This window comes from Vigna umbellata, chromosome 2, assembly GCF_029865625.1.
Source record: "Vigna umbellata cultivar VRB3 chromosome 2, Vumbellata_1.0, whole genome shotgun sequence".
NCBI classification, from domain to species: domain Eukaryota; kingdom Viridiplantae; phylum Streptophyta; class Magnoliopsida; order Fabales; family Fabaceae; genus Vigna; species Vigna umbellata.
The window spans coordinates 242,838-259,950 of NC_142166.1; the positions used below are offsets into that span (position 1 = coordinate 242,838).

Sequence of the window (17,113 nt, forward strand, 5' to 3'; positions counted from 1 at the left end):
ATCTACAATCTTTTAATCTTTTATACTTATGAAAACATTAATTGATTGTTGCCTTAAATGATCTCTGTATTGGTGAGATCAACTTTGGTTTTTTTTTTCCCAAGTTTTAATTTTCATCCATTTTGATTAATTTCACCATTTTTTTCTAATTGTATTTTCATTAATTTGATCATTTTCTTAACAATGTTTTAATAATTAATGAAAGGTGTCGGTTTCTACTTTTTTTAATTTTTTTAATCTTTTTTAATTTAAAAAGAAGTTGTTTACATAAGTTAAGTATTATATTATTAGTTAAATTAGTGTCAAATGTCAGTAGTGTCAGTGTCATGTTTATTGTCAAGTGTCATTTGTAGACTGTGAAATCAATATTAATTATTATTTATTTCGATTAGTTTCAATTTTACTTTATTTTGTTCAATTCAATGTAATTTTTTTTAAATTTTGTTTAATTTAATAATTTGACTTTAAATTGAGATTAAATTTATTTTTTATATAAATCACATGTTAAAAGAAATCACATTTTTACTAAACATTTCATATTTCTATTAAAATCAATTTTGTTCTTACATAGTCAAATTAATCAAATGTGTACTCTAAAAGATTTTCAAAGACTTTTTAAAGCACTTCCAACCTTCTATCTCTAATCTACTCATCCTTGTCAATTCTCCTTAAAATGGAAAGTGGTTATGTATGCAAAAGAAAATATATAACTCAAGTTAGCATATTACATCATCAAACAATATATATAGTAATTAATGAAACACTATTAACATATATCTTAAGATGTATTATTTAGATTTACTGTTTATGGATTTTTACTTGAATGAGTTTGTGTCCATTTGTAACACCCCATCTTAGGATGGCATGCATAATTAATATCATAACAAAATAGTGCAAAATTTAAAACTTTATTTCATTATTTTCAGTGAAAATAATTAAAATCATTTGGAAGAAACAATTAATTCAATTACAACCTATAATGTTAAAAAAATCTAAACATAAACTTTATTACTTTCTCAAAATATTATAAAAATTCTCTCATTATTTTCCCATGCGTATTTTCACTCAACTAAGCACCAACATCATTGTTTCCGTATAAAAATGATCATCGCAGGTGAAAATCACAACCACAACATGCAATGGTTAGCTAACAATAAAAAATACAAGATAATACACAATAAGTGCACTCATCCACCCTATTCAGGTATCCTTCCCCAATCCATAAAGGCAAACACATTTACATCATACAATAAACACATTACCACAAACACTTGTGGTCTATCCCCAGTACCATACCATACCACCTGTTTAATATAACAGACACTCAAACTCATCCTCTTCCCGCATCGACAACCGAAGAGGACCCATTTCCCACATCGCACGACCAAAAGAATCATCATTGGATTTACTAGGTACAACAAAACGACTTGTCTTAACCTCACACACATACAATCAATGACACACAATACAATCATGTTCAAACATCACACAACTAACCACACAAATCAGCAAAAAAACATAACAACACGGCCAACAACACCTACGGCTCAACAATTATCACAAATAGCTCAACTAAACATACACACTCTAGGGTTGATGGAATATGGGGAAGGTGAGTGAACCACTATAGGGTTGCCCCTTTTAGAGTGGTGGCAAAAGCCTTGCACATGATGGCATCACCAATCATGTACAAACTGACTTGAGTAGTATAGACGACAAAATGCTCATTTAGGTTGGTGCTACCATCATATCGGTCCAATGTAATATCCTTCCATTTCTTAGGAAGAGGGTATTAACGATACCCTCTATGAAAGTATGTTAGCAGTTTCCTCCTACTATCGAGGAGTTGTGTGTCTTTGGGATAAGATTATACTTGTTTTCTTCTTCATTCCCACGGACAAGACCGGTGCGAGGTTGAGGTTTTTCACTGATAATGTGTTATCAAGGGTTTCTTTCTCCTTTCCCTTAATAGTCATTCATTCAATCTTAATCCTCCTTTTCAGCCTATCATTCTCCTACCTTAGAGCGTTAATCTCTTCAACACTTTTTTTCTTAAATTTGGTGAACTCCTACTACATTTTCACTTGGGCGTCTAGGATAGAGGCTATATCAGCCAATGAGGGTCCTACTTCTTTTTCTCTAGCCATCTTGCTTCTTGTGGACACCATAAATGCTTTCTTCATAAAATACAAGTAAGCCCCACGGTGGTGCAATTGATGACAACTCCTTTAGGACTTTCCATATAAAGAAGAAACAACTTAAACTAAGACTAAAGAAAGGGAAGTAGAATAAGGATTTCTAAAGTTCTTTCCTTATCTATGTCTTATATGGATTTACTTTGCTAAACAATATTTGCATTGTTTTGCAGGCCTTAAATAAAGGTTGAAGACCATGGAGAATCAACCAAAGAAGCTTGGAGAGCCAAAGGAACCAAAGGAATCAAAGAAGGGATGAAAAAGGGTGTTTTCCGGATTGAAGCTAATAGCTTCCGGATTGGAAATGCATGTAAATTTAGCTTCCGAATTGGTAATCGCGCCCAGCCATCTACTGCTCGTGCCTAGCCAAAACGCACCAGAATTCAGCATTTTAAACACGTTTTTAATGTGTTTTTTGTGAGACTTGTGGCCCAAGAAGCTCTGAAGTGTCTTAAGCACACTTCCTTTGTATATTGTAGAAGCTTGCAAAGCAAGATTTAGAGCTCTCTCTTCACCTATACAAGAGAGATGCATCTCCTTTGTAAAATGAACTTTGAAATGATAAAGAAATGTTGTTGAGTTTACTCGAGGTTTATTCTTTCAGAGTTCACTTCTTTGTTCTTATTCTGCACTCCCTCCTCTAGCTTCCTTCCCTTTTGGAAGGCTTTCTAAGCTTGAGAAACCTCACACATTCACCAAACCTCCACTGAATCATTCATCGAACACCTGATGTGCATCCGCGTCTTCATTCTTCAACTCATTCCGCTGCCACGATTCTGAGTTTGGAGAAGCTCTCACTTGAAGTGTGGAGCCACTTCCATCATCAATTGTTCGTACAAAACCAAGTGTGTACCCTGCAAAGACTTCCAAAGACTCTTCAAGTGCTTCCAACATTCAATTTCCATAATACTCGTTCTCTTCCTGAATGCTTGTTCTCCCTAAGACAGAAATGAGTTGTGTCTGCAAAAGATACTTTGACGCTCAAGTTAACCTATCGTGTCAGCAAACTACAAATGTGATAATTAAGGAAACGTCATTAACATATCTCGTAAATATATTATTTATACTTATTGTTTATGAATTTTTACTTGAATAAACCTCAACCCATTGACCTAAATGATTGTTAGCTTTTGAATTATCGTAATTAACCATAAATCATGGTACTTAAGTATCTTATGTGATGTTGTATTAGTCGAATAGAAATTGACTAAGTACATACGATTTAGTATATCGAAATTCAAGAAGGAGTCGTACTAATAGTCATGGTCATAGGTAATACAAATTTATAACAAATTTAATATATTAATCTTAAAATCAATTATCACTCATTTATTTTTAAAAGAATGTATTGAGCTGCGTTTCCATTGTCTAAAAAACCAAAATCACTTTTTTTTAAATTGTTTCTTTTAAATATTATCTCTTGTACCACTGTCGTAAAGAAAAGTATAACTAAGTGTAAAATATTTTGTCTATTATTTTATTTTCTTCTTATATATATATATATATATATATATATATATATATATATATATATATATATATATATATATATATATATATATATATATATGAGTTTGTTAATGCGCGTATGCATGCTTTTCAGTTGGTACATTTTAACAATGTGTACCGGGTTTTAGTAGACAAAAATACCCTTATATATCATGAATTCTAACTTTTAAGGTTATGAATATTTTAATAATTTTCATTCTCAAAACTAAAAAAAAAACAGAAACCCCCCAAATCTCTCTCAAGCTTTTTTCTCTCATCTCTCTCACTCCAACCTTTTTTCTATCATCCTTACTCTTGCCAAAATTGAAAAAATCAGAAACACTTGCCTAACCCTAATTCACCTTCCTTACTTATCCAATTTGTTTCTCTCGCATTTCCATACTCTTTCTCACCCACACACAAATTGGATAAGTGAGGAAGGTGGAAAGAGAAAAGGTTGGAGTGAGAAAGATGAAAGAGAAATGGTTAGGAGGAATGAGATACGTGAGTAAGGATTTAGGTTTTTTTTAGTTTTGAGAATGAAAATTATTAAAATACCCTTAACCGTAAAACTTAGAATCCATGATATAAGGGTATTTTTGTCTACTAAAACTCGGTACACATTGCTAAAATGTACCAACTGAAAACAGACGTATGCGCGTTAGCAAACTCATATATATATATATATTTATATGAAGTTTAAAATGTAGCTGCTAGAAGACATTAGACTTAGATTAGAAGAAAAATCATTAAACGTTAAATATATTTTTATCAACTATATAATATAATTAACTTAGTCAAGTTATGCTATTTAAGTTGATAGGCTATTTTTGACTTTATACAATGGATTTGACATGTCGCAAACTAAATTAGTTTTATTTTTTCTATTCTTTCATGCTAATGAGTGTCTTTTAATAATCCGTTGTACCATGATGTTGTCTTGTTGGTTTTCTTGTGAAAATTTTGTCTTTGAAAAATATAATTAATTTAAATAAAAGAGGTAGATTATATAAATCATTAAAATGAATATAAACATACGAATGTAGACAACATATGGTTCATAAGCAGCATTGGTCTAACAATAATGACGATTTTACTCCTCATTATTCAAACGTTTTAAATTAAAATTTATTTTGTGAAAAACTCTAAAATTTTCCCGTTTGTTACTTGATTTTACAATTTCATGAAATTGAAAATTGTTTGAGGGTTTGTTACCTTGTATAATTTGATTATTTCAACACAACAAAAATTTAATGATTTTTTGTTGTTGTAATGTTTGATAAAATAAAAATATATTTATGAAGTGAATTTCATGAATAACATTAAAATTAATGATTTTTTATGTAACTTTTTTTTTCTTGCAACTGACTCAACGTATTTGTCATATAAATAGCATTAAAATTTGTTTCATTCGGTTTTTAGGCACAAATATGGGTTGTGTTATGCATTGTCAAGCTTATGTTATGCTTTTTATTATTATAATTTGTGGAAACTAAAAAAAAAATCTTCCAGGTATGTTTTCTAAAACCAGTTTTTTTAAAAGAAAACATTGAGGTTAAACTTAAGAAAGGTGGGGTGGAAATAGTAATTTCTCTTTAAATAAATGATTGAAGCTAGAAAATTAAAAGTTTGATTAGATTGTTAATAAATATATTTACTAAGATACCCTTGAGTTTGTTGTTTTTGTTTCAAAGGACGATTAATGGTAACCATAATAAACATGACAAGTGGCAATTAATTATTTTCTTCAATTCCACGCTATAGTTTCTCTTCTTCAAACTCTGAACCTTCCTAGCAACGCAGAGTTGTGCTGGAACACTTATCGTGAAGAAATAACCATTTAACGGAACATAACAGCACCTTCCCCAAATCATCCAAAAATTCCAAACCCTAACTCTTGATTCTTGATGGCGATCTTGTTGGGCGAAATTCTCCAAACCATGGAGCTGTGGCTCAAATTGATGAAAAAGCCGCAGCCGGAGGCCTACGTCAACCCTAATCTCGACCCAGTTTTACTGGTTCCCGGTGTCGGCGGCTCCATTTTACACGCCGTTAGCGACCCCGATGGGAGCCAGGAGCGCGTTTGGGTTCGTTTCCTCAGTGCCGAGTACAAGTTGAAGACCAAGCTTTGGTCGCGTTATGATCCTTCCACCGGTAGACCTAATTTTTCATTTTACATAAATTAAGCACGTTGGAAGTTGAACTGATGCTGTTTTGTTTCATCGGTTGCTTATTTATCTGAAGATTTTTTCTGATTAAAGAAAAGTAAAAAGGTTAAATGTGATCAGCGTATGTGTTATTTTTTTCTTTTAAAAAATTTAAAATTTCAGCTTTATGTGGTAAAATACGGAATTGTGCTGTGTTTTTTTTCTCCCTTACCTATAATTAATTAATGGCCATAGTTAGTCAGGGAAACAAGGTATTGTATGATTGAAAAATGACGTATGTGGATAAACGGCTTAATTAAGTTTTTGTTTGATAAGAGTTATTCCAGTAAGAGCTTATCTCTTTTGAAGCTTCCCCATGAAACTCGTTGACCATATTTTTGGTTTAACATGTAGCACTATTTGATTCTCATCAAGCAAAAGCTATAAATAGTAGCTTCTGAGTTATACTTTTTATGTTATTGACATGAAAATGTCACCTGACTCACGAATTTGATGTGCAAACAAAAGCTAAATAAAAAGCTTAGGAGCCACTTTCAAAAGCTTAATTACATTTTTAGCTACTTCTTAGTCAGCCTTCAATTTTAAGCTTGAGTTCTGTATGATAACTCCAAACAAGCTCTGCAGAAGCTCTTCCAAATGGCCCTGCGCGTACCCAAGCTTCTGTGCCTGCCCAGTTTATTTATTTCTTTACTGAAATCATGTGTTTTGTGCTGAAGAGTGTGCCATGAAAAAAATTGAAATTGGTGATCTGAACATACACAATAATCTTCTTTGAAACCAGGAAAAACTGAGTCCATGGATCCAAATTCAACAATTATGATTCCTGAAGATAGGCATGGACTCTATGCAATTGATATTTTGGACCCTGATTTGGTATGCCTGTTTTATACTGAGTTGCTTATATTTGCAACGCAGATAACCAATTTATTCATGAATCGTATATAATTCTTTTGAGCAGATGATTGGAAGTGAGGGTGTGTATTATTTCCATGACATGATTGTTGAAATGCGTAAGTGGGGATTTGAAGAGGGGAAGACACTTTTTGGCTTTGGATATGATTTTCGCCAAAGCAACAGGTAGCTAATTAAAGAAATTCAAACATCCTACTCGGCACATATGTACAATTTATGAGATTATTTAACTACATCTTTCTGCATGTAAAAACTATCTCATGTTTTTTATGGAATTGATTCTTTGTAAAGAATTCACTAGTTTTATAATTTGTTTTATTTTTATTAAAGGAACATTTGTCTGAAGAAGTGAAATTTTGATCAGCCTAAAGTGAATTATAATTGTCCAAATGGAATTTAATCTGATTGATGTCTCTCAAGTGTTTCTTTTGATTATTGGTTTACTGGTGGTTTGATTTCTCACCCAAGGATAAGATCTCTAACAAGTATTTACTCAAACAAAGTGAAGGCAATTTTTCTTACAACTTCTCTGTTTATATCATCTAGGTTGCAGGAAACAATGGATCGGTTGGGTGCAAAATTAGAGTCAATTTATAATGCTGCAGGGGGGAAGAAGATAAACATCATTAGTCATTCTATGGGTGGTCTTTTGGTCAAATGCTTCATGTGCCTGCAAAGTGATGTAAAACATCTCTGATAAGCTTCTTATTTTGGTTTTATTTTATCTACTGCTGATACATGACTATATTTTTTTGTTACCTTCCTCAGATTTTTGAGAAATATGTTAAGAACTGGGTTGCGATTACTGCACCATTCCAGGGTTAGTAATTCTATTTTGTATTTATCAAAAGTATGGACTTATAATTAAGGATATTTGATGAATGATTCTTTTAGCATTTCAATGCAATTTGTAATGATAGGTCTATTAGAAATTTGTTTCCCTTGTTTAGTATATTTGAAGGCAATGCCATATTTTCTTCATATGCTTAAATAGTTAATGGAAAAACATAGTGCATAACAGATCACTACTGTCTTTTCACTTGATTTAACCTAGATATGATTTGAATTGTATAATTTAATAATTTTCTTTTATTGCTTTCATGTGTTCTGTTTCATCTGGTTAAGGGTTTTCTATTTATTTGTTTTTGCAATGGAAAGTGCATGATGGTGTAGTTATACAATCACATTCATGCAGGTGCACCTGGAAGCACCAATGCTACCTTTTTAAATGGAATGTCATTTGTGGAAGGATGGGAACAGAACCTTTTTATTTCCAAATGGAGCATGCACCAGTTGGTATATATCAGTTATTTGTTTTCTGGATTTGTTCTTTGAATTTGTTTATCCACTGTGTCGGCAATTTATCCTTACCATTCAGCAATGGCTACTGGCCAAAGTGTGGATTAAGTGTTTATTAACCAGTCTGAAAATATTGAAAAGCAGTGATGATGACCTCTTCCTGAATCAAAGTCAAATAACGGAATTGCTTAATTACTAACCACACTTCACAATTATGTTTTCTAAAACTATGATTACATTAGAAGGAAAAATAATTTAGTGACCTAATTTGGTAGAAAAGAAATATAATGATAGTTTTCTCTGTTATTATTTATGGTTTTGTAAAAGTTATTTTATTAATGGATTGCTTTTCATCTTTTGTATGATCTTCTGATATAGTCTGCATGTTCTGATTTTCCAGTGTATGTGTTGTTGGATGGTCTTCTCTCTTTCTGTTGTTTGTGCTGCTCCCTTTTGAAAAAAGATTATCTAAAGCATAGTCTTGCATTGTTTTTGTATGCATTTTGATTAATCGTGTTCTCTCTTTCTAATTTTTGTATTTAGATACTTCAATATTGTAAATTATTTATTTTAGTTTGTTCCAATCACAGCTTATTGAATGTCCATCGGTCTATGAACTGAGAGGTTGTCCTAATTTTCATTGGGAACATGTTCCTGTTCTGGAATTGTGGCGTGAGAGACATGATTCTGAAGGGAAATCACATGTTGTTCTGGAGTCATATCCACCATGTGACAGCATTGAGATTTTGAAGCAAGCTCTTGTAAATAACACTGTAAGTTAACTGTGTTAACTTGCACAGCATGGACAATAATGGAACTTCATTAAATTTGAGTATGAAATTTCGATGAAACTGAATGCATTATAGTTTAAATTTTATTTTTGGAGCATTGGACACTTTTTGCTGTTGACTAGTAAAATCTACAAATAATGATTAATGGATAACTTGGGATGGAAGAAAACATAATTTAAAGATGCTTTGCCTTTTTCATATCTAGAGATGAACTTGGAACTTTAACTTGGTCTCTACCCTCTCCTAGTTTAAGGAAATATTTAGAATAATTTACAGTTACACACCCCTTGTGATTTCTTGACATTGCACACAACCGCTGTACTTTTCTATTATTCACAACAACTTCTCTTAATGATTTTCAAGCAATTAAAGGGTTAGCTTAATGTATAAAGGGTGTTAGTGTAATGCATAAAGGATATCAGTGTAATGTTTTCAAAACAATTAATTAGGCAGTGAACGGGTAGAAGAAATGATGATATTGGGAGAAACTTAACAAAACTGCTGGGAGTGTCAATTTAATTTACTCATCTTTATTTATGCCAGGGTCGGGGAAAGTGGAGTGGTGGATTTCTGTAGAATACATTAATGCATTTAAGGAATGCTGGTGTTGTTGCTATTCAAGATCTAGTCATCTAGGATGTTTATTTATATATATCTCTAACTGTGATCCAGGTTAATTATGATGGTGAGGATATATCCCTGCCCTTCAACTTGGATATCCTTAATTGGGCAAACAAAACATGGGAGATTCTATCTTCTGCCAAACTTCCCTCACAAGTTAAATTTTACAATATTTATGGGACCAATCTTGAGACACCTCATAGTGTTTGGTAATGCCTCTATCAATTCTTTGTATATTATCATGGTTACCCTTGAACAGGCCAATATTTATAATTCTTTTGGAAACATGTGAGTCGTCACTTGACACAACTATCATTCTACAGTTTTGGGAGTGGGGACAAGCCTGTCACAGATCTGCAGAAGCTACGTTATTTCCAGGTCAGTACATTTGTGATTGTGTTAAATACTTGTTTCATGATTCATGCTTTGTCTTGAATGAGACGGAGAGTTGTATGGTATGGTGCACACAATATCCATTGCCCAGGTTATGCATTATTATTTTTATTTCTGAAGGAAAGTCCGGATCCATCTGCATTTTCTCCGTCTGTATTTGATTAGTCAATAAACTGTAGGCTAAGAGAATTGTTAAATTTAAATAATTTGTTTTTAAAGCCCTTGTGGTATGCCTGACTTTGGAACATGACAACCTCTTGACTTCATAACGTTATCTCACTTATCTTTCTGGTGTGATATAGTTCAAGTATTTTTATTCGATAATCTTTTATGCTAAATCTTTGTAAATTATTTCTCCACATCATATGTATACTTTTCTTTGCTTTGGTAGACCATGCTTACTTTCATCTTTCTTAAAACCCAGGCCAAATATGTATTTGTGGATGGAGATGGAACAGTTCCTATAGAATCAGCCAAGGTTTGCTTATTTTCCTATATACGCAATCCTTGTACAATTGATATGTCTGATCTAATTACATGTTAGTTTTCTTGATATTATGTGGCATTACTGTTAGGAGTAATTGAGCTAAAGCCCAAAGTATATTTTGATTAAACCTAAATGCAGGCTGATGGTCTTAATGCTGAGGCTAGGGTTGGAGTGCCAGGTGAACATCGGGGTATCCTTCGGGAGCCACATGTATTCCGGCTTATCAAGCACTGGCTGAAGGCTGGAGTTCCTGATCCCTTTTACAATCCCCTCAATGACTTTGTGATTCTACCTACTGCTTTTGAAATGGAGAGGTATAAAGAGAAGGGTGTTGAAGTAGCATCCCTAAAAGAGGAATGGGAAATTATTTCCAAGGACCAAGATGACCTGAGTAATACATCGGATAAAATTTGCTCCATATCAGTTTCACATGAAGGAGCCAATCAATCTTACTCTGAGGCTCATGCTACCCTGGTTATTCACCCAGGCACTGACAGTAAACATGTTCAACTGAATGCTCTGGCTGTTTCAGTTGATGCCTTGTGAATCACATTCTGTTGAAGTACGACTAACTTGGAGTGGAGGGAATAATTTCTTTATAATTCATTATGGTTGGCATCTCTTGTGTGTATATAGTGATATTCTTTTGATTTGCTGTGCCATATTCCACTGTTTCATGTATGATATTTGTGAACCTTCTGTATCTGTTGTGAAAATGAATACCATCTTCCTGACACTCTTGTATATAATGTGAATCGTATGAATACCGTATTTGTGACATTCTTAACTTCCTATGTCAATGGCGGCATGCTATGTATAAAGTTCGTTTTTGTATATACTTTTTGCATTTTTGTACGTTTTTCTCCAGTATGTTTGTATTTTATTTTTGTTCAAAGGAAAGTTTATTTTCAGTAAAGAGGAAGAAAACAAGAATGGAGGCAAGGAATTTTTTTAGCCCATTTCCTGCAACCATGGTATTTCTTGGTGGTATCTTTCATTTATTTGGAAATGTAAAATATACATTCCCAATAGTTGACGAACATTAATGCAAATATAATTAATTAAAAACTAGGATTGAAAAAATTAATATATATATATATATATATTTATATGAATAAAAATAACATAAATCATTATATACCTACAACTTATTTCTCAAACAAATACACACAGAAAACAACAATGAAAACATCTAATGAGTTAAGATAAAATATAATTATCATAATTAAGAAACTAAAAGACTAAATAGATATGAACAGTTGGTCCCATAAATATTAATAATAAATATGGATAAACTTATTTATTTAACCTTGATGTCTTGAATTAAAAAAATATATATTTAAAATAATAAAATACAAATACACAAGAATTAGTCCATAAATATTAATAATAAATATGAATAATTTGATTTATTTAACATTGACGAGTTTAATTATTCTTTTTACCTTAAAAAAATCAAATACGGATATTACATACTGACGCACCCTATTTTAGGCGCCCAAATTTGACTAGTAAAACAGGGACATAGACTAATCCACCTTATGTTGTCATCCTATAAATGTCTTTAATTAATAATAGATATGAAAAAACTGACTTAATTAACATTTACGCCTTTAATTAAATTATTTTATTTTCTTTAAAAAATTAAGTTCATGGTTATCTTAAATTATTATATTTAATATTTGTATAGTATTGTAAGTTTTGATTCTATTTTTGAAATTTTTTTAGTTTTGTCTACCACTCTAGTTGAAGTAAAAGTTTAAAATTATCTCCATAAACACGTTTGTGTTGATAACGGGTCATTTTTTTTACCAAATAAACATGGATGAGTTATTATACCATATCACATGTTCATATCAATGTGATAAAATAAAATAAAAAGTAACAAGTTAATGTAAAATTTTGAGATTACTTTGACGATTCCATCTTAACAGTAACTTAGAATTTATTAAACAGTTGTGAATAGAAGAAAAAGAAAGAGAACCATGAGAAAAACAAGTTAAGTAGAAAGTGTATGTTAATTCTTTGGTTTGATGGAAAGACCTTGAATGAGAAGTCCAGTTTTCCACATGCCACCTTCATATTCATACATGGAGATCTCCATCTGGCCAGCATCTTTTTCAGAGGCCACAAACTCACCTACTCGAATCTCTATCCATCTTTCCCTTGACTTGTCCATTAAATTTTCCCTTTGCTCTTGTTTCCTCCCTCCAGGAAGAACAAGTCTAACATTTATAGGAATTTCCCACCCTTTAGCTGAATCTTTCAACATCACAATAAATGAGACTTGATACAAAACTCCTGGTGAAACCATTCCAATATCAAATTTCCCATGCACTTCTACCCAGCATACCTTTTTCAGTGTAGCCAACTCTATCATGCTACCACTGCAACACACGTAACAAGTTTATCTACCAAGTTTCTCTCAATTATGCATATATTTATATTTATAAATTCGTCTTATTTATAATTTAACAACATTATTACACAAAAACTTTTTATATATACTAGAAAATAACTTTTTTTCTAGTAATGAATGCTTACCTTTCTTCTTTCTTTTGTTCCCATGTCCAATAGTTTTGATTTTCTGCCCAGGTGATTGAGAGTGCTCTTGCATACAACACGAAACAGTTGCTGTTGGACTTCTTCTCTACCCAATATTTCTGTGCACAAATAATGTTAATCACACCAAAGATTGTTCAGTCAGTAAATCATAATCTTAAATCGAGTTATTATCTCAAACTCTAATTAACAGCACCAACATAAAGGATAGTTCAAATAATCATAAAACTTTTATGACTGATTTAACCAATATGAAAACATATCTTTTTGAATTTGGTTATTAAAGTGTAAGAGCTAAAAACCAATTTAAATTAAACTTCTCTTCTTAAAGACACTTCTTATAGACATGTCCATTTATACAAAGAGCTAACATGAACAAGTAACATGAAGAGAAGTTTAATTTGATTTATAAAAGTAATAGATTTATATTTTCTTATATTTAATATTTTTTTTATGTAAAATTTTCAATACAATTTTTTTATATCACAATATATATATATATATATATATATATTTTGAGTGTAGGGGAAATATTAAACTCAATTATCAAACAACTAATTTTTTAAAATATGTTTTGGATGATTGTAATACCATATTAAAAAAATAGAATTAAGTGTAATTCAATTATAAAAAAATCAGTTTATAAAGTAGATACTTTGAAACTAGATGACATTGAACTTGCCTTTGTTTTGTGAGCTAAGAACACCCCAGCATATAGCTGATCCAACAGGTTTCCCCAGTTGGAAGAATTAGCAACAGGAGAGTCTGCATCCTTGAGTATATGTTCATAGTTGTGTGGGATCGGTCCTTGAAAATTCCATGGTTTAACTGGCATCGAAGATTCAGTTTTGGCATTATTTACCATCTTTGTGGTATTCTTGGAGGATTTTGTGTTGCCTTCAGGCGACAACGACCACGATTCCCTTCTCGCAGGTTCATGTGGTTGTGGTTGTGGTTGTGGTTGTTGCTGTTGGTGGTGTTGTGATTGTAGCTGAAACTGTGTTTGTGATTGTTGTTCTTCCTGAGAGTGAGAAGCACCCATTTTTTCTTCTTCTACTTTCCTTCCTAATCTTCTAATTATATAAGGATTAGAACTTATTCTATGTTACCTCTCAGCCATTCTTATTGCTTCTTCTTTTTTTATTCCATATGCTCTATGATAAAGGAGAGATATATACAACTTATAACCACTTAAAGCTTTAATTAATAATTATTAAAGGCTGACATATGGTTGTAGAAATATGACAATATTCTTATCTATTATTTATTATCACATTTATTTTTCTTTCTCTCTTTTTCTTATCTCTCCTTGTTTAGGTCCGAAAACAATAATTTTGTTATTAAAACTTGAAATCCTCGTAAACTTGAAGGGTATATATCGAGAAAAACGAAAAAGATATTAGATTAAGAATAATTTGTGTGAAATTAATTACCTTTTTTTTTATATATTTGAGTCTAGAGTAAATATTTATGATGATAGTGTAATCTTTTTAAATAAATAAAAAAATAACAAGATAATTAAGTATGTTTTCGTAATTTGGCTTTAGACCATTTTGAAAATATCTATTTTGGAAACATAAAGTTTTTAAACATTTTTAATAAGATTTGTATTGAATTTATCTTGAAAGCTTTATCCGGAAAGCATAAGAATATTTTATAAAGCTGTCTGGAATGTCTTTAAGCAAGAAGTTCAATTAATGTGTTATATTCCTTCGTCGAAAGAATGTTAAAGACGATAGCTTCACATTTCTCCGTTAAAGGATAAACACACTGTTGCTGAAATTGATTTACTTGGGTTTTTTGAAAAGTTATAATCTTAAATAAAATAATTTTAGAAAAGTTCCTTTTATTTAAGTTATCAATCATGATTTTTAATTTAAATATTACAAATAAATACATTAAGAATGTAAGAACCGAGAATTTTAAAGACTTTGGAGTAGATAGATGTATGGGAATAATGAGTCTGAATGATTTATATTAAAATAATATTACTATATAAAGAAAAATTTTAAATGTTCGTCCCATTTTCTGATACAACCATTTCTTTCCAAATCTTCTTCTCTTTTCTTTTCTCCTCATTCTCTCTAAAAATCTCTCATCTTACTTCATCTGATTTTCAATCAGACCGAACTTAAGTAATCTTGGAGTCAAAAACATCATTTTCTACCGATCAAAGTCTTGTTTAGAGCTAGTAAGTCTCAATTTCTTGAGCTCTTGTGAGATTTCGAAACTTTTTGACACATGCAAGCTAAGTTTCTGGTTGCATGTGTTCATCAACTTCTTCTTCCCATTTCTGATCACATTTCTGGTCTTTTGGTGGTCTATCCTCATCAATCAGTGAGCTATAGGTGTTCTTGGGATTTTCTGGAAGTGTGAGCAAATTTCTGGAAGGGTAGAAGATTTCGTTCAATTAAGAGGTAAGGGAAGCTAGTTAATTTAATTGTCATTCTATGTATGAAATTACTGTTTGGATGGTTGCATGTGTGTGACTTGAATGTTTGATTGAATTGTGTTGAATTTGTGAATGTTGGAACCTGTGAACTGGTTGGAGTTTCTCTGCATAAGTGTCTGGTCTGTTCTGATCTTAAGGAAGTGGGTATACGAAAATGAGAGTTTGGGGTTGGGAGTGAAATCTGGTATGAGACTCTTTGGGATGATGTTAGAACGATTTTAGGTACCTTCGGATAGGCGTAAATGGGTATATGAATCATGTTTGGAGGATTAGAAGTTGGAAAGTTGTAGTAAATTAATGAAGATAGTTGTTGATCATAATTCTGCAGTTATTCTACAGAATTATGCAGATCGCCGAGTGTCATTCATTGACCTTTCGGCTTTCTTCTTGTGTTCGGTCCTAACTGAGTTCTACTTCTATAGAGCTTTTCAGTTAATGACCGATCGGTCGTACTAATATTCTGTTTAGTCATAGTAATCGGTCTTAGTGGGGTGTTTGGTCTTTTAGTAGCGATCGATCTTAGTGGGGTGTGTGGTCTCTTAGTAGCGATCGGTCTTAGTGGGGTGTGTGGTCTCTTAGTAGCGATCGGTCTTAGTGTGGTGTGTGGTCTATTAGTGCGGTCTGTAGTTTTCTTTGGCCAACCCTGCTTTTGCGTTCTGCGTCTTGTGCTTTGAGGTGGTGGAGGTTGAACGAGAAATCAGAAAGGCATTGGTGGGGTAGATGAGTTTAGGTTTGAGGGAGAGTGAAAGGAAGAGTGAGGATGATACCTTCCAAAGCATCGCCATTTTTGTGATTTGGGAACACCTGCAAGGATCCCACTATTCACTCTTTCTCTTCACTCATTCCTCAACTTCCTTCCTTGCTTCAGACCCCTAGAAACACGAAGAACCCTAAAATGGATAGTTGGAACCCTAAGAAAGGGGGAAAACATAAAATGAATCGATTATTCGGTGTGAAATGGAGATTGAACAGTGAGAATGGCGCTAATCGAAGAATCAATCGGTAGAATGGTGTTTAATCGGTGGAAAAGGTGAAAAATGGATTTTAATCGGTGAAAACAAAGGGAAAAGCGAAATGAAAGAGAAACCCTAACAGAGTATGAGGTTTGGTGTTGGAGGAGATGCGCAAGATAATGAAGACGATGATGATTTGGTGAAGAAGACAAGACGATGATTATTCGGTGAAGAAGACGAGACGAAGACGAATTGAGAAGACTGCAAAGTAGGGTAATTTCCTTCGTGGAGTGAAGATAAAAAATCGATAAAAAGCCCTATACGCCTCGGGTCTGGGGGAAACCGAGGCCTAAAAGGCTCTTGTACTTCGCTCTACTGCCTCGGGTCTTATTGGAACTGATACTGTAGGTCAATTTCAAAAAGTTGTCAGTGGAAGACTCAAAGTTAGGTGGAAAACAATAGAACATTACGCCTTGGTTTGGCCATTAACTGAGGTAATTTGACCTTTATGCCTCGGTTCAAGAGGAATTGAGGCCTATAAATTCGTTTAAATTGTAAAAATGCCATCGTCTTTACATATGCTTCGATTTTCTGGAAACCGAGATATATTACCCGTGTTCTTTCCCGCATTTTGCACTAGTGGAAGGAGAATTCCAAGGAGGAATGTCTCAGTGATTTGTTATCAATTTGGTGGTAAAGTATGAATATGGACAGAGAAATCCACGACGTTCATCCTGACATTCTAATGATTACCAAGTCTCAAGTAGAAATGGGTAAGTCATGTCATGAGAA

General features: G+C 32.5%; 2 protein-coding genes across 2 annotated transcripts; one reads left to right on the plus strand and one right to left on the minus strand.

Annotated features, from left to right (window-relative positions):
* The first annotated feature begins 5,448 nt into the window (after positions 1–5,448).
* On the plus strand, positions 5,449–11,188 carry LOC148203092 (lecithin-cholesterol acyltransferase-like 4). The gene is made up of 11 exons (XM_088105643.1): positions 5,449–5,837; positions 6,633–6,724; positions 6,810–6,928; positions 7,310–7,445; positions 7,532–7,583; positions 7,959–8,059; positions 8,653–8,835; positions 9,526–9,683; positions 9,798–9,852; positions 10,292–10,345; positions 10,493–11,188. Exons 1-11 carry the CDS (start codon positions 5,591–5,593, stop codon positions 10,898–10,900), a joined length of 1,605 nt encoding a protein of 534 aa, XP_087961769.1. The 5' UTR covers positions 5,449–5,590; the 3' UTR covers positions 10,901–11,188.
* Positions 11,189–12,281: 1,093 nt separating this feature from the next.
* LOC148203093 (protein PHLOEM PROTEIN 2-LIKE A1-like) lies at positions 12,282–14,015 on the minus strand. The gene is made up of 3 exons (XM_088106459.1): positions 13,599–14,015; positions 12,899–13,017; positions 12,282–12,741 (listed from the first exon to the last, which is right to left on the minus strand). The coding sequence occupies exons 1-3, from the start codon at positions 13,956–13,958 to the stop codon at positions 12,372–12,374; spliced, it is 849 nt and encodes a 282-aa protein (XP_087962585.1). The 5' UTR covers positions 13,959–14,015; the 3' UTR covers positions 12,282–12,371.
* Between the last annotated feature and the right edge of the window lie 3,098 nt (positions 14,016–17,113).